At 47.9% G+C, this 19938-nt stretch overlaps 4 protein-coding genes across 6 annotated transcripts; 3 read left to right on the forward strand and 1 right to left on the reverse strand.

Moving 5' to 3' along the window:
* The first annotated feature begins 78 nt into the window (after positions 1–78).
* ONS95_003176 (uncharacterized protein) lies at positions 79–8118 on the forward strand. Its single transcript, XM_058496468.1, has 5 exons — positions 79–323; positions 383–455; positions 522–3655; positions 3708–4207; positions 4270–8118. Exons 3-5 carry the CDS (start codon positions 1652–1654, stop codon positions 5462–5464), a joined length of 3699 nt encoding a protein of 1232 aa, XP_058353719.1. The 5' UTR covers positions 79–323; positions 383–455; positions 522–1651; the 3' UTR covers positions 5465–8118.
* A 1109-nt stretch (positions 8119–9227) lies between these two features.
* Positions 9228–11865, forward strand: ONS95_003177 (uncharacterized protein). Of its 2 annotated transcripts, none has more exons than XM_058496470.1 (6): positions 9228–9556; positions 9627–9752; positions 10064–10559; positions 10616–10693; positions 10784–11168; positions 11224–11865. In XM_058496470.1, the coding sequence occupies exons 3-6, from the start codon at positions 10104–10106 to the stop codon at positions 11379–11381; spliced, it is 1077 nt and encodes a 358-aa protein (XP_058353721.1). In that variant the 5' UTR covers positions 9228–9556; positions 9627–9752; positions 10064–10103; the 3' UTR covers positions 11382–11865. The 2 variants fall into 2 exon arrangements, with proteins under 2 accessions (XP_058353721.1, XP_058353720.1); XM_058496469.1 differs by having other exon boundaries at positions 9242–9556; positions 9866–10559.
* An 833-nt stretch (positions 11866–12698) lies between these two features.
* Positions 12699–19496, forward strand: ONS95_003179 (uncharacterized protein). Of its 2 annotated transcripts, XM_058496472.1 has the most exons (5): positions 12699–15505; positions 15603–15770; positions 15840–16526; positions 16577–18871; positions 18927–19496. In XM_058496472.1, exons 1-5 carry the CDS (start codon positions 15113–15115, stop codon positions 19068–19070), a joined length of 3687 nt encoding a protein of 1228 aa, XP_058353722.1. In that variant the 5' UTR covers positions 12699–15112; the 3' UTR covers positions 19071–19496. The 2 variants fall into 2 exon arrangements, with proteins under 2 accessions (XP_058353722.1, XP_058353723.1); XM_058496473.1 differs by having other exon boundaries at positions 12967–15505; positions 16577–19496.
* On the reverse strand, positions 13845–14696 carry ONS95_003178 (uncharacterized protein; the record flags this gene model as incomplete). Its single annotated transcript, XM_058496471.1, has 1 exon — positions 13845–14696. The coding sequence occupies one exon, from the start codon at positions 14694–14696 to the stop codon at positions 13845–13847; it is 852 nt and encodes a 283-aa protein (XP_058353724.1).
* Positions 19497–19938: the final 442 nt, after the last annotated feature.

Below are 19938 nucleotides of genomic sequence, written 5' to 3' on the forward strand. Positions count from 1 at the left end.
CTGATTATTTTACTACACAGTGCACCAGAGAGTCGGCGCTGTGTGGTGAGTGTAGCGTAGTATGGTGTGGGAAACAGTCAGCTAGAACAAAACTATGCGTAGGATGAGACGAGGTTCGAATGAGACCTTGTTTGATGTTTCCAGCTTATGTAACCTAGGTCCCTGCAGGCACCAGAGGCACTTTACGCGCATCGCGAGGCAAACCCATGGGAAGGGTACCAATAACCATAATTCGCTGCATTGAGCCGGTCTACACTATCCGCAGGACAGCACACAGATATTAATTTCCGTGTTGGTACAGTCGGCCAAGGCCATGCTACAGTGTACGTACCTAGTTTTGTCTCGTCGCTGTCGCTTGCGTCCATAATATTGACCTCACCAGCCTTCGAAGCGCGTCTCCGACGTTGTGAACACGCTTAGAACTATGTGCTGAACAGTGTAGGAGCATTTTCCGAGTATGTAATAGGATGCTTCAACGAAATTCGGGCCGTGGGGTCTTGAGACTAATCCACTGTGTGAAGTAAGTCGGTCAACCTAACGAAAAGACACCCTCCTCCTGCTGTGATGGCGTCAGAGAATCATGATCACATATCAGGTTCCGAGAATCTGGAAAGCGAAAGACCACGAACACCCAACCAAATGATGATACAGGAGCAAGCAGAGGACTCGCCGCCTCAGTCAGTCTTGTCGCATAGGCCCCGAGAGTCGCCTCACAAGCCTGCAGATCGGAAGAAACCAGATTCACTGTCTGTGTTGGTTTCCGCACCAGCACGTCCGTGGGAATACCAGCCTTATCAAGGTGACATCACCGTGGAGACAATTATCCAGGAGACAGAAGGGCCGGCTGGTTCTACATGGTACAAAATCGAGTTAGAGAGTGGGAAGAAGAAGAAGGTACGAAGAGTATTGTTTTTGGCCCTTTTTTCTGTTTCCATCTAATGCAAGAAATATGTGTGGCGGATACATGGCACGGCAGAACATGTTTGGATTCAAGTGGCTTGGGCTACATTTGCAACTGCGGGTGCTGAGCAAAGCTGCTCCACCGAGAGAAGCACATAACCACTGTATATCTGAAGAACAGGCTTCTGCCTTCCATGCGGCTGGGTGGTCACTGCTATTTGCACCCCTTTCAACATCTCTTTACTTTGCTTGTATCACTGCTTGCTTTTCATGCCTTTCGCGGTCCACTTTCAATTACTAGCAAATTCACTTGTCACTTTGATAATGGCGTTGAGAGAGCCTCACTATAACACATCCCTTTTCCGAGTCTTCTATAGGTACCTTCCAAAATCCTCTTATTGTTGACAAACAACCGCATTACTTTTCAGCTCTCAATTTTGAGAAGGAATACAGAGGAGCTTCATGCACCGCAGTAGCATTGTGTCGCCTCATTTCTCTGCCTTGTTTTTGGACCTCTTCTACATCACCTTTTACAGCACTTTTATTCAAGCTTAAGCTTGGGTATCAGTTCACCTTCTCCCCACTGGTTAGAATTGACTCATGAACTCAAGACACAACTTTTAATGGAATACGAACACAAACTAACGTCTGCCAGGTCTCATTGGAAACTCTCCTCCAACTTCGCAACGGCCAGAATGCTCTCAAGTTCTTTGATCGCAACACAAGCAATTCTGGAGACACGGAGCCCGATATGGCAAGTCTAGTCAGCAAACGTGTCCGAACCAAGACGCCAAACATTGGCTTTGTGGACAGCTCCCTCGTCGCTCTTCACTCTGACGATGAGATCTCTGATGATCTATCTATCATCAAGAAACGCCGCCTTGACAAGGGACGCGTCTCCCTTCTTACTAGCAATACCACTCGACAGAGCAGCCGAGTCAGCAGCCGAGTCAGCAGCCGCCCGGCATCCAGGACGATTCATGGTGAGGAAAGCTCCGGGTCTGACTCCGAAGATCCAAAGCCGGCGCGTGTCACAAGATCAGCCCATTCTCGTCCCACTATCAAGGCGAACAGCTCTTTTCAGGACGACGTGAACGATAATGACGACGAAGACGAGGACGAGTTAGCCGATGTAGCGTACAATGAGAGCGACTCAGATATTGTCTACATGCAGCCAAAGCGCCCAAAACGAAACAAACCCCGGCAGATAAGGTCACAATCTAAGAGTGGCAAAGTTAAGAGCAGAGTCAGACCCCGAAGACATGATGGCTCCTTGTCCTCACCTGACCGTGCCCAGCCAAGCCGTCGCTCTGGCCGCGAGAGAGCTACGAAGAGCATGAGAGAACAGGACATGGATGAAGAGTTATATGCTGATGAGGTTACAATGAACAACACTCCTAAAGTCATCAGTATACGTGAAACATACAAGCCCATTGCTAAGGATCTGCCCTTCGGTCGCTTTCACAATCACACCTGCGATGTTTGCTCAGGTTCTGGGTCATACTCTAACAAAGGCACCAGCCCGCTCATTCACTGCCAAGGCTGCTCGACCTCGATACACAAAGTGTGTCTTGGGTATCGCAGCGGGAGAGAACATATGGTCACCAAGGTTAGCTATGACAATTTTGTTTTGCAGTGTCGTCGCTGCATTGGTATTTATGAAAAGAAAGACAGGTCCGCACCTCATTTAGATGTCTGTCAGATCTGCAAAGAAGCTGGGCCGGCTTGCGCCGCTTTTGCTCCCAAGAGAACTCCAAAGCAAGAGGAGAAGCTGAGAGAGGAGAACGGCGGAGATGACCCAATTACACAGGTACCTGATGCCTTAGTCAATAACGTGGAGAATGTGCTCTTTCGATGTACCTCTTGTCAACGTAGCTATCACTTTGAGCATCTCCCAGCACTTGAATGCTCAAAGAAGTCCGAGGTTACGAAAATCGACGAAACTCGCGAGAAGCGCTTGAAGGAATACTCTCTCAAATGGCGCTGCAAGGATTGCTGCCAAATGCCCGCAAAAGTTCAAGGACTCGTTGCCTGGCGACCTATCGACCAAGAGAGTTATATCGATGGTCAAACAATCGATGACTTCCGTGAAGACGAGAAGGAGTATCTTATCAAGTGGATTGATTTGTCCTACTTTAAATGCACTTGGATGCCAGGTGCCTGGGTGTGGGGCGTGACTACAAGAATCATGAGAAGAGCATTCGTCCGTCGCGATGAAGGTATGAATGAATTGCCGAAGTACACAAAAGAAGATGCTATTCCTGAGGAATTCCTGAGGATGGAGATTATCTTTGACGTTCAGTACGATGACGAATTTGAACGCGAGTCGGAGGCAGCGGACAAAGCTGCGATTAATATGGTCGAGCGGGTGTTGGTCAAGTTTCAGGGCCTAGGTTACGAAGAGGCCGTTTGGGAGAAGCCACCAGAGCCAAAACATGAAGCACGCTGGTGTGATTTCGTCGCGGCTTACAATGAATATGTGGCTGGAAGATATCTGGAACCACCAGGGGCAGCTGTCATGAAGGCCCGCACAGATGCTTTCCGGTCTTTGAACTTTGAACAGGACGTCGAGTTGAAAGAACAGCCGTCTGCTTTAACTGGGGGAAAGATGATGCCTTACCAAATGGAAGGTCTCAACTGGTTGCTATACAACTTCTATGAAAAGAAGAATGTCATCCTGGCGGATGAGATGGGATTGGGAAAGACAATCCAGCTGATTGCTTTTATGGCTTCGCTGGTCAAAGGCAACCCCGAGGTCAGTCTCGGTAACTTAAGTCATGCGTGTATTTGATTTACTAATTGATTAGTGCTGGCCTTTCCTCGTTGTGACTCCTAACTCCACGTGCCCTAACTGGCGCCGAGAGATCAAGAAATGGGCCCCCACCCTCCGAGTTGTTGCATACTATGGCGCCAAGAAAGCCCGCGATATGGCAATGGATTATGAGCTCTACCCAGATGGGTGTCGTGACCTTAGAGCCCATGTCGTTGTTACTTCCTATGAAGCTCCCGTGGATGAACATAGTCGATCTTTTTTTAGGCGTATCAAATGGGCTGGTATGATTGTCGATGAAGGTCAACGGCTGAAGAACGACGAGAACTTGCTCTATACTGCGTTGAAGGCGGTGAAAGCTCCCTTCCAGGTTCTACTCACTGGCACCCCACTTCAGAATAACAAGCGTGAGCTGTTCAACCTTCTCCAATTTCTCGACACTTCAATCAATGCCGCTGAGATGGATGAGAAATATGCAGAATTAACAAAGGATAATTTGCCTGAGCTGCACGAGCTCATCCGTCCATTTTTCTTGAGGTATGTTACAATCAAAACCACTAACCACAGCGGAAACAGCTCTTGCTGATGTTAACACCCAGGCGGACAAAGCTTCAGGTACTGAAGTTCCTTCCTCCTATGGCACAAGTCATACTTCCCGTATCTATGAGCGTTGTCCAGAAAAAGCTATATCGATCTATCTTAGCAAAGAATCCGGAGCTTATCAAATCTATTCTCGGCCAGACCAATACAGTTCTTCGGCCAGCTGAAAGAGGGAACCTGAACAACATATTGATGCAGCTCCGCAAGTGTCTCTGTCACCCTTTCCTTTACAGTTCCGCCATTGAAGAAGTCTCCAAGACGGATTCCGAGGAAGATGTCCAACGCAAGCTCGTCGAGGCGTCCTCCAAATTCCAACTTTTACAGATCATGCTCCCGAAGCTTAAAGAGAGAGGCCACAGAGTTCTTCTCTTCAGTCAATTCTTGATGCAGTTAGATCTAATTGAGGATTTTTTGACTGGACTCGATTTACATTTCCAGCGCCTTGATGGCAACGTCGGCTCCTTGGAGAAACAGAAACGAATCGACGCTTTCAACGCACCGAACTCTAATCTATTCGCATTCCTTTTATCTACGCGTGCTGGAGGTGTTGGTATCAACCTAGCAACAGCAGACACTGTGATCATCATGGATCCCGACTTCAATCCTCACCAAGATATACAAGCCCTGTCTCGGGCTCATCGCATAGGGCAAAAGAAAAAGGTTCTGGTCTTTCAACTAATGACCAAAGACAGTGCAGAAGAGAAGATTGTTCAAATCGGCCGCAAGAAGATGGCCCTTGACCAAGCTCTGATTGAGAGCATGGGAGCGGATGATGAAGCTGGTGTCGACCTGGAATCGATTCTCAGACACGGTGCTCAAGCACTCTTCAATGACGATGATCGTAACGATATCAGATATGACTCTGCGTCTGTGGATAAATTGCTGGACCGAACGCAGGTCGAAACTACAAGTACCGACAAAGATCAAACCGCAGAATCCCAGTTCTCATTCGCACGCGTTTGGGCTAACGATCAAGGTGCTCTTACTGATGATGTCGGAAAGGTTGATTCAGACGAGGCTCCTTCAGATCCTTCGGTATGGGACAAGATTCTGAAGCAGAGAGAAGCAGACGCAGCAGCCGAAGCTGCCAGAAACATGCAAACTTTCGGACGTGGAAAGCGAACCCGTCAGGTGAGTGTTCACTGTATTACTATTGCAGATTATCGTTGTTCTAATTGGGCTTTAGGCTATTGATTACCACAAGTCAATATTGGACGTCGAAGATGATCCGTCTCCGATGAAGCAGGTATCCAAGCGAGGTCTTGATGATTCTGCGAGCGACCTAGACTTCCGATCTGGTGGCGATTCTGATGGAGACGGAGATGAAAATTCTGATGTTGAGATTTTTGACGCGAAAGAGCTGGAGCTGCACCAGAACCAGAATGGACAGATTCTAACAAAAGGTATGGGCAAGAAGCGGGTCATTTCAAAGATGGCCATTTCCAGGATGCAGAAGACCATCAAATTACAACATGCCAAAGTTGGCGCAGCCAAGAACCCCCATCCTTCTAAGCAGAAGCTAGCTGCACAGTCTATGGCTCCTAGCAATGCTACGAAGCAGCAGGTAATCTCCGATGCAAGAGCAGGTGCCTCCACACCAAAAGCTGCAACAAATGCTGCTCGTAAACCTGGCTCATCTGGGGAGACTTTGCCGAAAAAGACAGAGGCTGCTGCCAGAAATCAATCGGCTCCCTCTGAGCTTCATAACGGCGTCGACAGGAAAAACTCCTCTCATCTTGGAGATGAGCGTGGTGACAACCCCGCCTTCAAAGCTGTTCCTAGAATCCCCAGTTCTGGATCATATCCAACGACTGTCATTGTCGTTCAAGCTAACAAGACTTTGCATCCACAGACGCTCTTCGGCCCAGCGCCAAGCAAATCCCACACAGCTACCACCAGTCCTCGCACGCGTACGGCAATGCAGGCTCACAACTGGGACTTGCACTTCAGACCGCATCTCGGACTGAAGCTTCGATTCAAGGTCCCAAAGGGGGCGCACCAAGACTCTGCTCTGACGGAGCCAGAGAGCGACGCTATCCACCCGATCTCACTCAAAGCCAAGCCAGAAGCCAGGGCAGCGGCACAACCCAATTCATTGTTCCACGAAATGGACAAGGAAGAAATGAAGTGCTAAAGCAGCGACAAGAGATTAGTGCTCCTTGGTGCGCTGAATGTCGTTCTGACCATCCAATCGGCCAGTGCCCTCTTCGAACGCAGTTCACTGGGATATGTGGCATCTGTCGAATGTTCCACTTGGGCATAGGAAAGTCTTGTCCAAAAGTGTCCTCGGAAGTGCAAATTCGCCTCATGCTCGACTCCTTACACCGCAGCAAGGAATCCGGTAACCAAATCGATGTGGCAAAGAAGATTCTGGAGAAGGCACTTATTGATCGAGGTCACGAGAGGAAGGCGAGACGAGGTAAACCCTAGGGTTCCAGACCCATTCTCAATGTACTGATAGGTGTCCCCTTCTCGTTTCGGCATGTTCATAGATAGACCGCACTCATGACTTTGGGTCACCTCTGTGCGCCCGCTTTTCTTTTAATGACCCCTCCCGCGCACTTGTATCGTGTGCATAGAGTTTCACGAGGTTTTCTTGGTTCTGAAAGAACAGGGGATTAGTCAGCAAGGCATTGATAGTCGCCATGGCTTGATACCCTTGCCAACTATAGAATAGAACACAAGATTAGAAGAACAAGAAGGAAGAGTCCTAAATGTTCATCACACCAAGATGAGCTGCAGATCCAAGCGAAAAAGAGTTGTGACATGGCTTGATTCTCATGGGACGGCTTCTTGCCACTCTAAGTATGTTTGATGTCATCGCTTTCCCACAACCATTACGACGATTGCCTTGTTCTCCCATGTGTTGAAACGGAAACTGCAACCCCTCAGCGTCTATATTCCTTTTGAATTGATGTGTTACGATGGAGAGGCAACAGGGCGCTTATGTAATCGGCAGGAGTTAATACCAGCGCCAACGTCCAGCTATCAGCTTCCATCTTTCCATCTACCACCTTTTTCTTCCTGAGATTCCACCCAGCTGACATCGCTTTATCGACAGCGATGTCGACTCAATTTCAAAATGCAGCATATGCTTTGCTTTCACTAGTATGTATACCTGTTGCCTAGATCTCCTGGACCTCGGCCCTGCTCCTGGCATTGTATTGTGCTGTGCAGCCCGTGCTGCACCGCGGCTCAGGATCGGGCTTGTCCATTCGTTCCTCAACAACAGATTTGGGCATTCAGCATGGAAACTGTAAAACCCACAAATCGAAAGACTTCAAGGTGAAACCACAAATTCTTTGGTCTACTAAATTCGGCAGATCTAATTATGCCTCGAGTGCCTATGCCTTGGGAATCTAACTTTATGGCAGGCAAGGTCGTGCAAGTATGACATCTCCATCTTCCCTGCTCTTGTTTTTGGGGCAGTGTCATATGTCTTTATTTATCGTCTTCGCCATATTGATTCTAGCATGGCCGCGCGACCTGGGAGAGCACAAGGTGGTTTCACTCAAGTAGTGCTGCCGATGAATGCAGTTTGAGTCATATTTTGCTCGGCGTACAATCTCTCTGCTCTACGTGTTGATGAGGGACCAGTCTGACTTCGGTACGTTCTGGCATTTTGAGGGAAAAGAAGGGTTTGGGGGCAACCATACACTTTGATCTTTCCCTTTGGAATCCCAGGAGCCAACTATGAAGTCGCTCAATTTCAGGCGACTAACTGGATGGATGTATGGATATATGAAATTGTACAGCTGTACATTTTGCCTTCTCTAGAGCACCCGAGTCGAGCATTGCTTTGGGGCTTGACATTAGAGCACTTTAATATGATAATAATCTGATCTGCTAGTTTTGTTTTTATTCTCCTGTTATTATGTGTTCAAGTTGGAGTGTTCCAAATAAGCTAGACTCCAGAAGCTGGGCCTTGGAGACAGATGCAGAATGCTGAGCAATACGTCACTGACCGAGAGTTCGCAAGACTATGAAATTATGATTAAATGGAGACCATGCCTGGTTCAAGCTATGGATTCTGACTTCATCCACGAATACTACACGCATTATAGTCGGCTCCAAGTATAGGCGAATACTTAGATACAGTGGCTTATCCAACTATGTCTTTGTGGTCTGGCTGCCTAGTGACGGCTCTGTGATGCCATGGAAACTACCGCTGGAAAGTGCTTGACTACAAGAGCTGCAAGCGTCCTCGCAAAGAGCTGTTCTCCGCCTGTTCTCCGCCTGTTCTCCGCCTGTTCTCCGCCTGTTCTCCGCCTGTTAGCGTTTTCTGTCGTTCAAAATATGCCCAAAAGGTCAGGTTTCATACATCAGAGCATGGAAAGTGGAACCGAGAGCTATCAAACGTATTTCGTGGAATACAATTAGCACCGACACAATGGGTGAATCACTAATATCAGGCACAACTCTCTTGGCTTGTTGACAACATAAATATAAAGGCAAATACTCCATGCGTTCACATTGATTTCATCTTTCCCCCTGTGGTCGCTCGCTACAATTCAGTGCCTCCACAGTCCTCCACAGAACCAAACAACTCTCTTGAATCAGAACATAATATTGCACTTCCGCAGCCAGTGTCTGCTGGTGCTGTCTTTAAACCAAGCGTAATTGCCACTTCTGCGCTCAATTCATGGTGGCTTTCTTGCCGATTTGTGTCATCTTTCTATTTGGAAATCTTCCTGAATATCTTTCATACTTTTCCACCGTTCGCCAACAGAAATTCCTCTCCACGATTCACCACTGACCAATTTCAAATTTGAACATATCTACGACAGGTCATAGCAAGCCCTCCTTCCGAACTTGGTCCCACGCTTTGCTTCGGGTTAAATCTGCCTGTCGGTGATCAACCTCTCAGCCCCAGATCAAAAACAAGTCGTACCTTCCTAGCAATCTGTTAATCGACGAGTAGGCAGCGTATAAGTAAGTCATACTTGATCATCTTTTGTTCCCGATTCTCATTTCTCTGAGATAAAGTTCAATATGGAGTTACTTTCACGTCCATTGCGTTCGATTTCAGTTTGAACTTCGGAATCACAAACGAAAACTCTTCACTGTTTGGCCTTGATACGAGATAACTTGGTGCTATATATGAAGTATCAAGTACTACCCCGCCACCGTACTGACTTATAACAGCCCAACTTTCAACGAGAGGTGCAGAGGGCTACTTTGAACCTGGTAACAGCCCCTGGTGGCTTAGCTTGCTAAGACGCTGCCCAGAAGCAGAGCGACACGACTAGACAGTGGTTTTGTGACTGTGAATTCACATATCTGGAAGTATGCCAATCTAGCCGTTTGATCAACCTCCACCTTGTTCTCTGCCCAATCGCTGATTTGTCACGTGTAGTACTATCAAACGCTGCAGCATCCCGAAGCCAGGCAGTATTATTTGCTACCAGCAAACGGCAAGCACGCCCACAAACTTCCAAAAACCTTTCCCGAGAAAGAAGATTCCATGACAGTTGACCCCGATGTAAGTGCTAGAGCAACTTTCCTTCCATGTCACATCTGCCAGTCTCAGGCCGATCATAGCTTTGTCACAAAAAAAAAAGTGTCTCCAAGTGCAAGCTCTCAACAGCTGTATAGAACTGTTGGTACCGCAGCACTCTTGAATCATTTCTATCGCTACATCGAGGCCAGAATCACAATGTCAAACCAAGACTTGAGCTCGGCGGCTTTGCAACATAATGAAGCTCCACACCCTTCCTCTGCCCATGTCCACGATCACAGCCCAGAATTGGATACTGAGATGACATGTTCACTGACCTTGATGGACAACTATAGCGCTGAGTCCTGTCTGTTGTCTCCCATTCAAACAGACAAAATGTCATCCTCATTCCAGTCCACACGTGAGCGAAACGAGCGAGTGAGCCAATTTCAAGTTCGCCGCACCAACAGCCTTGCCTATGGCCTAGGTCCTGGTTTATGGAGACACTCAGAAATGCCCTCGTCAGCCCCTTTGGACCAATACGACCCAAATTATCCAATGATGGGTATCCCACCAGGCCACAGAGGTTATTCCCAACTCGTTGGTGACAACAGTGTCCCGCTCAGCACAGTCTGTCCTGGTCCTGTCTCCGCAATGCCGGAACAGGTCCAGACTGCATATGGGTATGGAATGAGACGACCAGATGGATCATATACTCGACTTTTACCTGCAGATGAATTCCCCGTGACCGGTGTTCCTCGCCGTCAAGGTCCAGAAGGCCTCATTATTGTGCCTGCTACCATGCAGCAAGCTCCGGGCCCAAACGCCCCTGATCGCATGGTTCCTATTGAGGTATGTATATTAAGTCTATCGTAGTTGTGCCTCTTTATATTAATAGCATATGACAGGTTGTTCAGAAGCTCCCGCCGCTTACTCTGGTTCGACCTGAGCTCTCCATGCAACCGCCTCCATATGACAGCACCCAGGTATGCTTAGACGCTCATTCTCTTCCTTGAATCGTGGTCCCTTCTTATCATATCACCTATTTGGGGATTGAATAGCTGAAATTTCAGCAGCAGCGTATTGACTCCATCGTGCAATCCTCTTCAATGTCAACAGCACCACGCCGGCGCGAAAAGATCTACTGCGACAAGTGGATTCATGAGGGTGTTTGTGCTTTCACTCAAATGGGCTGCAAGTACAAGCACGAGATGCCGTTTGATAGAGCAACACAGTTGACACTGGGCCTTAATCACGGAATCCCCAATTGGTACCGCCGTGCACACTCAAATAACATGCTCCCCGAGGGCCCCCCTCCGCGTTCCACGACGAGCCCAGAAAGCTCAGGAAAGCGACTTGAGGCCCCATGGCGTCGTCTGGAGGGATCATCGTCTAATTACAGACAAGGTGACCAGAGCCGCCAAGCTCGTCCAAGTGGTAACAGTTTACCTGCAGCTACTCGTAGGCCTACCTACCCAGGATCTAAAAAAGGATGACACTAATTCGAACACAATAGGTGCTACAGATAAGTCTGTCTTGGGACCCATCGCTCCCCCTCGGCCACAGAACCATGTAAACAACAACCCGTATTTGAGTCTCAAGGTCGAGGAGGAGGTGGCAGAAGATCAGACTGAGGACGAGGACGAAATGGTCTACAAAGGACGCATGCATTGATATATTTGGTTGCTGTGACGATGGATACCTCTATAGGCCCCCACTGGTTGGAGCTTCTTAGGTCTCCATCTTTTGATACCTTGGCAGGACTACGCCGGTGATTTACTTGCTTGCAAATTACCTTATCTCCTTTTTGATACAGAGGTGGATCCTTTGTTTTCTTGTTAACACACGCACCATCTCAAAGACCAGTACGGTTGGTGTTCGTACACTGCTTTGGAGCTGAATCTTTCCTTGCACCTTTGAAGACTTTTGGATTGCGCTGCACTGGTTACTGGATTCTCTTCCGCCCGCTTCACTGATCCATGTTGCCGTCGAGAAGGTCGGAGACGATGGCCCGCTCCTTCACCCTTACCCTCTGTTTTCCCACTCCATACGATATATGCATTGCGCTGAGCATTCTGCCATTTGGCCTCCACTGGTCTGCATTAAGGGAGGAATCAATATTGCATGTCCACTAAACGATGTATAGAATGAATTTATAAGGTTTGGATTTCCTCAAAACCAGTTGTCCTCAGCGCCGTATCTGCTTCCTTATAGATAGCAAGACATCTTGTCTCTTACCCCTATACAGTGATTAACTCCTGGATTACCTCAGCTTAAGTCGTATGAGAGGTACCGTAGAGTCTAGTGGCCAAGATGATCAACATTAACTCAGCATACAACCGTGACGTTGGAACAAAGCTAGCCATACTACACCTGTCCTGAGACGATAGACATATAACTTGGCAGCATCTGGATACGCCAGGCGATTGAATTGGGAAGAGGAAACATTGTTGATTGCTAGAAATGTTCCCACACTCAGGTAGCTAATTATCATGGGTTATATGTGGGTATAATGATTGGAGAGTCAACAAGTGTAGCCCAAATTCTTCTCTTTTTTAGTTATCTCTTTGCATTCCTTATCCCCTTTCACTTATCTCCATTGTGGACCTGATTGGAAACAGAGGTCATCCCACGTGTAGTTAGGTGTGCAATTACGATTGTGAATTCTTGAAGGTGAGAAGTCTACTTGTAGAGAATAAAACTAACTTTTTTGATAAAAGTGGCATTCTAGTTCCAAGCTTCATTTCATATGCACGAGATGGATGGGCATGGTCCAAAACATTGAAATTTGATACAGAATGAGAGGCGCCGAAATATGACTTTGTCAGTCGCCGCTCGCTTAGCTTCACTCGCTTCTGCATGTAACATCAACACGGGAAAAGGGGTAAGCTGGCGATCGGGTCGACGGTAAAGTGGCTGATTGAGGCAGGAGTCACTTTGTCGCACTTTTTTACGTAAACTTCAGAATATAACATAATATTTTCTTAGATCATTTTAGAGCTGCTATTTTTACAGTATTTGCAAAGACATTTTTCTAATTGAAACGTTGTACCCTATTTGTAATGCGCTGAACCTAAGGTAGGTATTGACTTTGGGGTACTGCACGTGCCTGAAACGGCCATTCTCCTCGACCCGATAGGCTGGACAGTCCCCCCAACTGCTGAAAATGCCCTTTGCCAGGGTACAGCGCTGAAGCGAAGCGCTAAGGCTGCCAAGACGAAAAACGATTCAAATTTCAGCGTTCTTCGCTCAATGACAGGTTTCGCTACAGGCCTCCCTCTTAAAAGTGTGCTTGATACGGCAGTTGAGGGGATAACCACGAGTCTCTATGAGAGCATAGAATCGCTCTCTGGAACCCTAAGCTAAGTGAACAAATATGCCAGAATAGTATTGTGTTCGTTGTCCTGGGTGTTAGAGGGGTCCTAACAAGAGATGAGGCTACCCCTAGCTAGGTAAGACATGCGGGGGGAAGGGAGACCTGATGGATAAACCAGACCTGTGCCTTGGGCGTTCTTGCAACACTGTTGTTTCCGCGACCTTCTCCGATGACGTTTGAAATCAATGTGAAATTTGACAATTTTGTATATGATAACAAGTCAGGTATCCTTAATTGTCAAACGTCTTAGGCAAGGACCATTCTCTAGGATACCAAATGAACCAATTTGGGCATACATCATGGCTTTACGAAAAGATGTATAACTCGCCAATGATGAAGGCGAAACGGAGGTTTGCAATACTAAGTACATTGGGAGCAGCTGTATCTATCTGTCAACCAACCAATAAGGACATACATTGTCACTGATCGGGTTCGGGTTAAGGCCAAGGTCGCATTCGAATCTCAAAGCAGCCCGGGGATTGAAGATACGAAGCGCCTATTCCCCTTCTTTACATGGTGGATTTACACTGTTTCTGGTGATAATGGCCTCTGGCTCCTTGGCTCACCGCTTCTGAACATTAGCTTAAGTATACATGTGTCGCAAGCCCCAAAGGCGCCGTTGATACATAATGAATCATGACTGTGTGCAGGGGTATAAATCCGTCGCTATGCTCCTGTAATGCTCCCATCTTTAAAATCCGCTTGACTGAGAAATAACAGCTCTGATGGGTATTGAGTTCTAGGAAGAAGAAGGGCCTGCTTCATGCAAACCGTCCACGCTTTCCACCCCCACCAAAACCGTCTCTCCCTTGCCCCAAATTCCCGATATCGAAGAACTCCCCAAAATTGATCTTTCTCTTCTGGCCACCCCCCCTACCAGTGGTACCATTGGGCCGATTACCGATTCGAGTGTGGTTGTTGTGCCGTGTTCGCGGTGGCCGAGAGACGCCAAGACCCGACAATACCGTGTTTGAGGTATGTGAGGCAACTGACCCATCGTGATTAGGAACGCGAGTGTTGTCTGAAATGTCAAGGCCTGACAGTATTATGTCTGCATCTTGCGGATAGGGATGGGCAGATCGGAATGTAAAAGTTGCTTGTGAAGGTGTGGAGTTAGGCGCCGAGTCCACACTGTGCGAGACGATGGTTGGTGGGGCAGATTCTGTTCGCATCGGAGAAACTGCTCTAATCGGATTTGATGTCGTGGGAATACGGCTCGAGCTTTGTGATCTTTGAATAGTTGGGGATGAACCGCGCTCTGCCTTGTCAGAAGCTTCATCATCGCTCTCGATATTTGGAGTTACAGAATCCCTGCCATCCAATCGTTCGGTAGCCCATCTTCGGACCCTCCAACCCTCCCCATCACTCAGCCCAATGTCTTCCTTATCAAGAAACGTCAGGAGCTCGTCCAGAGCATCTTGATACCCCTCAGCTCGAGCCCTCCCTTGATCGACGGCAGCGCTTTTGTAGAGATTGGTGACAGACAGGGCCGCGGCTTTGAAGGCAGTGAGGAGCTGCTCGGGCGGGTCCTGGTGCTTGGATGTAATCGAGGCAGCGGCTGTTATAGGTGTTGCACGCGGGAGAGAAGTGTCCAGGCTTCTCATAGAGTCCATGATTGCGATGCAGTCGTGCTGCTGTTTTTGGTTAAGGTGGGTTCGGCTGGGTTAAGTCGAGGTCGGGGGTAGGCAAAGCAGGTAAGAGAGTGAGCTCAGCGAAGTTCGGCAGGCTGTAGAGTCATTGAATAAAAGACTGACGAGTGGCGCCGCTAAAGAGCCTCGAGTGGTGATGCTGGAGTAGGTAGGCAGCGAGAAACAGAAATCTCTGGAATAGAGGATGGAGTGGAGTGGAGTGGGGTGGAGTGACTGGAGTGGAGTCCGCGGCGGTGGACAGGCAATGGAATGAAAATGCAGGTGGGTTTGATACTGACGATGCATGTCCTGACTTTGCTGCCTGGCTGCACCGTTCTCCCGGCAGTTAAGATATTCCGCTCCTCGCCGCTCCGCGCGCTACGCTCCGCTCCTAAAACTGAATGTCCTTCTTCGGATCGGTATTATTATATTCCGCAAGTTTGTGGGCGCGGTGCTCAAGCCAAAATTCCGCTCACCAGCCTAAGACAGGGCGCTGTCGCCCTCAATCACTCCATCGTAGACGCGTCGACGGGATACTTATTTCATTTCCTTCTAAACACGCGCTTCTTCTCAAAAGTCCAACTTGTTGCGAACGCGACCGGATACCGTTTCTCATCCTGAAAAGACAACATAACGCGCGAGTCGCTAGAATCGTAGCCTGTCCCCTGCTTGCTCTCCTCGAGAGAGGTAGATTTACCATGGCACCACGCTCCTCACGCACGAGTGGCGCCGACACCGACACATCGATGGCAGACATGTCGGAGCCTATTACACAGTTGCCTGTTGATCCAATGGTATGTCACACATCATCTTCTCGGTGCCACACAATGGCTGTAGTGATGAAGCCCAAGAAGCCAAGCCCTAGAATGAGTTCTGACATATTCCTCCCAGGAGGTCGACGAAACGCCAGATTATACAGAAGATTCAGACACGAATCCCAATACGACTGCCAGCAGCGTGGTGGGAGAACCGGTAGATGGTAGAAAAAAAAGATCACAGGCAACTCTCCTCCGACGAAGTGTCTTTGGAAAGAAGCACGATGTTCTTGGCGAAAGCAAGGTACGGCAGCATAGCTAATCGTTCGAGAATGATCTATCGGTCTGCGTTACAAATACTGACAATCAAAAGGAAGATGATTCGATTCGGCGATTTCGATACCTCCTTGGTTTGACCGACCTCTTCAGACATTTCATTGAAACCAACCCAAACCCACGAATCAAAGAGATCATGGTCGAGATTGATCGCCAGAATGCAGAGGCAGAAAAGGCTGTCAAAAAGGGTCGAGATAGGCAAGGTGGCGCAGCTGTTGTAGGACGACGGAGAACTGAAGCCGAGGAAGATGCCGAGTTGTTGAAAGATGAGAAAGCTGGAGGTTCGGCAGAAACCGTCTTTCGAGAATCACCAGGCTTCATTAAGGGCGGAGAGATGCGAGATTATCAGGTCGCTGGGCTGAACTGGCTAATATCCCTCCACGAGAACGGTATCTCTGGCATTCTGGCCGACGAAATGGGTCTAGGAAAGACCTTGCAAACCATATCCTTTCTTGGATACTTGAGACACATTATGGATATCACCGGCCCTCATTTGGTCGTAGTCCCGAAGTCCACACTCGACAACTGGAAGAGAGAATTCGCCAAGTGGACTCCGGAAGTCAATGTACTTGTTCTTCAGGGAGCAAAGGATGAACGCCATACCCTGATCAACGATCGCCTGATCGATGAGAAATTCGACGTCTGTATCACCAGTTACGAAATGATTCTTCGTGAGAAGTCTCATTTGAAGAAATTCGCATGGGAATACATTATTATTGACGAGGTATATTCCTATATGAACCATCGAGACATGCTATATTCTAATGTCAACAGGCCCACCGCATCAAGAACGAAGAATCCTCCCTCGCCCAAGTCATCCGAGTATTCAATTCTCGAAACCGACTTCTTATTACTGGTACACCACTACAGAACAACTTGCACGAGCTTTGGGCGCTGCTCAACTTCCTACTTCCCGATGTCTTTGGTGATGCCGAGGCGTTTGACCAGTGGTTCTCCGGTCAGGGAGAAGATCAGGATACAGTTGTTCAGCAGCTCCATCGTGTCCTGCGACCTTTCTTGCTCCGGCGTGTTAAGAGTGATGTGGAGAAGAGCTTGTTACCCAAAAAGGAAATCAACCTGTACATTGGAATGTCCGACATGCAGGTCAAGTGGTACAAAAAGATTCTTGAGAAAGATATCGACGCAGTTAACGGAGCGGGTGGGAAACGCGAATCCAAAACTCGCCTGCTCAATATCGTCATGCAACTTCGAAAGTGTTGCAACCACCCTTATCTTTTCGAAGGTGCGGAACCTGGACCCCCTTATACCACTGAAGAACATATCATCACCAACGCTGGCAAGATGGTCATGCTCGATAGACTTCTTGTCCGCCTCAGGAAGCAAGGTAGCCGAGTTTTGATATTCTCTCAAATGAGCAGATTGCTTGATATCCTTGAGGATTACTGCGTTTTCAGAGAGTTTAAATATTGCCGAATCGATGGCGGTACTGCACACGAGGACCGTATTTCAGCAATCGACGAGTACAACAAGCCCGACTCGGAAAAATTTGTCTTTCTTTTGACAACTCGAGCTGGTGGACTGGGTATCAACCTGACGAGCGCTGATATTGTAGTCCTTTACGACAGTGATTGGAACCCACAGGCGGATCTGCAAGCCATGGATCGAGCTCATAGAATTGGTCAAACAAAACAGGTTGTAGTGTACAGGTTCGTGACGGAGAACGCTATCGAGGAGAAAGTCTTAGAGCGTGCTGCACAAAAGCTGCGACTTGATCAACTTGTCATTCAACAGGGTCGTGCCCAGGCTGCTGCAAAGGCTGCTGCAAACAAAGACGAATTGCTCAGCATGATACAACATGGTGCCGAGAAGGTCTTCTCGTCCAAGGGACCTACGGGCAATCTTGCGGAGAAGGGAAGTGAACTCAACGACGATGATATTGACGAAATTTTGAAGCATGGCGAAAAACGGACAGCAGAATTGAATGCCCGATATGAGAAACTTGGAATTGACGACTTGCAAAAGTTCACATCAGAGTCAGCATATGAGTGGAATGGCCAAGATTTTACGAACAAGAAGAAGGAAATCGGTATCCATTGGATCAATCCCGCCAAGCGGGAGAGAAAGGAACAGTCGTATTCGATGGATAAGTATTACAAACAAGCCCTGTCTACTGGGGGCCGTGTTGCAGATGCAAAGCCGAAAGCCCCTCGTGCTCCCAAACAAGTCACGGTCCACGACTACCAGTTCTTTCCTGGGACCCTCCGAGATCTGCAAGACCGCGAGACTGCTTATCATCGAAAGGAAATTGGATACAAGGTTCTTCTTCCTGATGGTCCTGACGACCAGCTCTCCGATCGAGAGGCGGAGCGTGCTTTAGACCAAGAAGAGATTGACAATGCGACCCCATTGACGGAAGAAGAACAAGAGGAGAAGCAGCGTTTGTCGCAGCAGGGTTTTGCTGACTGGAACCGTCGAGACTTCCAGCAATTTGTTAACGGTTCTGCAAAGTATGGTCGCAAAGATTATGATTCCATCGCGGATGAAGTCGATAGCAAGACTGCAGAGGAAATCAAGGCATACGCAAAGGTCTTTTGGCAACGGTACACCGAAATTGCTGACTACAGCAAGTACATCGGCTTGATCGAGGCTGGCGAGGAAAAGACTCGCAAGATGGAACACCAACGTAAGATGTTGCGCAAGAAGATGCAGCAATACCGTGTGCCACTTCAACAGCTCAAAATCAACTACTCTGTGTCAACTACAAACAAAAAGGTATATACCGAGGAGGAGGATAGATTCTTGCTGGTATTACTTGACAAGTACGGTGTTGATAGCGAAGGACTTTTCGAACGAATCCGCGATGATATCCGCGACAGCCCGCTGTTCAGATTCGATTGGTTCTTCCTGAGTCGCACTCCAGTGGAAATCAGTCGGAGGTGCACTACCCTTCTCACTACAGTAGCTCGCGAGTTTGAAGATGCGTCTGCGCCCAAAGCCAACGGAACTGCCAATGGCAAAGGAAAGCGAGAAGCAGAGGATGACGAGAACGATGAAGATAGCGTGCTTGGCATGGCACCTGCGAAGAAGAAGTCGAGGAATGGTTTCAAGGTATGATCCCTACTATTCCGTAGACATTCTTATATTCCTGACTCATCGTCTACAGAACAAGGCCCTTGACAGCATTAGAGCTGGTGCGGGAAGCAAGGCAACTTCAGCTGCGCCATCTTCAAGAGCATCCAGTGTGTTGTCTACTGTCTCAAACGCTGCACCTGCAACGAAGGGTAAAGGCAGGGGTAAGAAGAAGTGATTGCCAATGTCGGAATCATTAATGCTTTCTTAGAACTTGTACTGGGAAGTAAAGAAACTGGTGCTTTGCTAAATGGCGCGTGGAAGGTCGGAGTGCGAGGACTTGTTGCTCTTCTCATGCTGAGATCAACAACTCCATTGTGTATTTCTAGCTGTGCTTGCAGAGACAAAGAAAAATTTATGTAGATTCTTGGCCTCTATCCTTTCTCACTTGCCAGGCTTGACCACTGTATCATAATGACTTTCTTAAGCGTGAAGGGATACCCCTTCAAGCGGTGGAACGCCTTTTAGCGTGGTTTTAGCGCGGTTTTCCTAAAAGACCTTTTACAATTTGCTATATAACTTATCACCCTCTGCTTTAAAAGAAAAGCTTATATAGTAATAGTTATTAGTTCAACGTTAAACTATTAGTATATATATTTTATTTATAGATACTTCTTTAGTTACGTTCGATATACTCTTTTTTTGTTTTCACGCTAAAAGGCGTTACCGAACCACCGCTTGAAGGGATACCCCCCGCCCCTCCCTCTCCTCACTCTGAGGCCAAAGTTATTAGGTGGAGACTCTCTGTCTATCTTTTCAACTTGGAATGGAAGGATTTGAAGCTGTTTTACAGAAAGACAACGGGATAACGTGACTTGATTTAGGTATGATGCTACCTACCTTCCAGGGGAGCGCGGGACCTAGCACACAATTATATCCAGAGTTACCGTGCAGGGAATATTTAAGTTACTATCTTGGGACTGTCAGTGTTTTTCTAGGTAACTTTTGCCTATCAGTTTTAATATGACGGCTTTAGGACAGTGTACCCAGGGCAGCACTTTCTTTTAAGGTACCACCTTAGATAGAGCAACCGTGAGAGGAATCGC

Source organism: Cadophora gregata (assembly GCF_030347475.1).
Source record: "Cadophora gregata isolate MNR1 chromosome Unknown scaffold_12, whole genome shotgun sequence".
Lineage (NCBI taxonomy): Eukaryota > Fungi > Ascomycota > Leotiomycetes > Helotiales > Ploettnerulaceae > Cadophora > Cadophora gregata.

Coding starts and splice junctions, on each gene's coding strand:
- ONS95_003176 (XM_058496468.1), top strand. CDS start 1,652: ATGGCAAGTCTAGTCAGCAAACGTGTCCGAACCAAGACGCCAAACATT. Junction 3,656..3,707: donor TGGTCAAAGGCAACCCCGAG/GTCAGTCTCGGT, acceptor CTAATTGATTAG/TGCTGGCCTTTCCTCGTTGT. Junction 4,208..4,269: donor ATCCGTCCATTTTTCTTGAG/GTATGTTACAAT, acceptor GTTAACACCCAG/GCGGACAAAGCTTCAGGTAC.
- ONS95_003179 (XM_058496472.1), top strand. CDS start 15,113: ATGTCCTTCTTCGGATCGGTATTATTATATTCCGCAAGTTTGTGGGCG. Junction 15,506..15,602: donor AGTTGCCTGTTGATCCAATG/GTATGTCACACA, acceptor TATTCCTCCCAG/GAGGTCGACGAAACGCCAGA. Junction 18,872..18,926: donor AGTCGAGGAATGGTTTCAAG/GTATGATCCCTA, acceptor CATCGTCTACAG/AACAAGGCCCTTGACAGCAT.
- ONS95_003177 (XM_058496469.1), top strand. CDS start 9,927: ATGTCAAACCAAGACTTGAGCTCGGCGGCTTTGCAACATAATGAAGCT. Junction 10,560..10,615: donor ATCGCATGGTTCCTATTGAG/GTATGTATATTA, acceptor AGCATATGACAG/GTTGTTCAGAAGCTCCCGCC. Junction 11,169..11,223: donor CAGTTTACCTGCAGCTACTC/GTAGGCCTACCT, acceptor CGAACACAATAG/GTGCTACAGATAAGTCTGTC.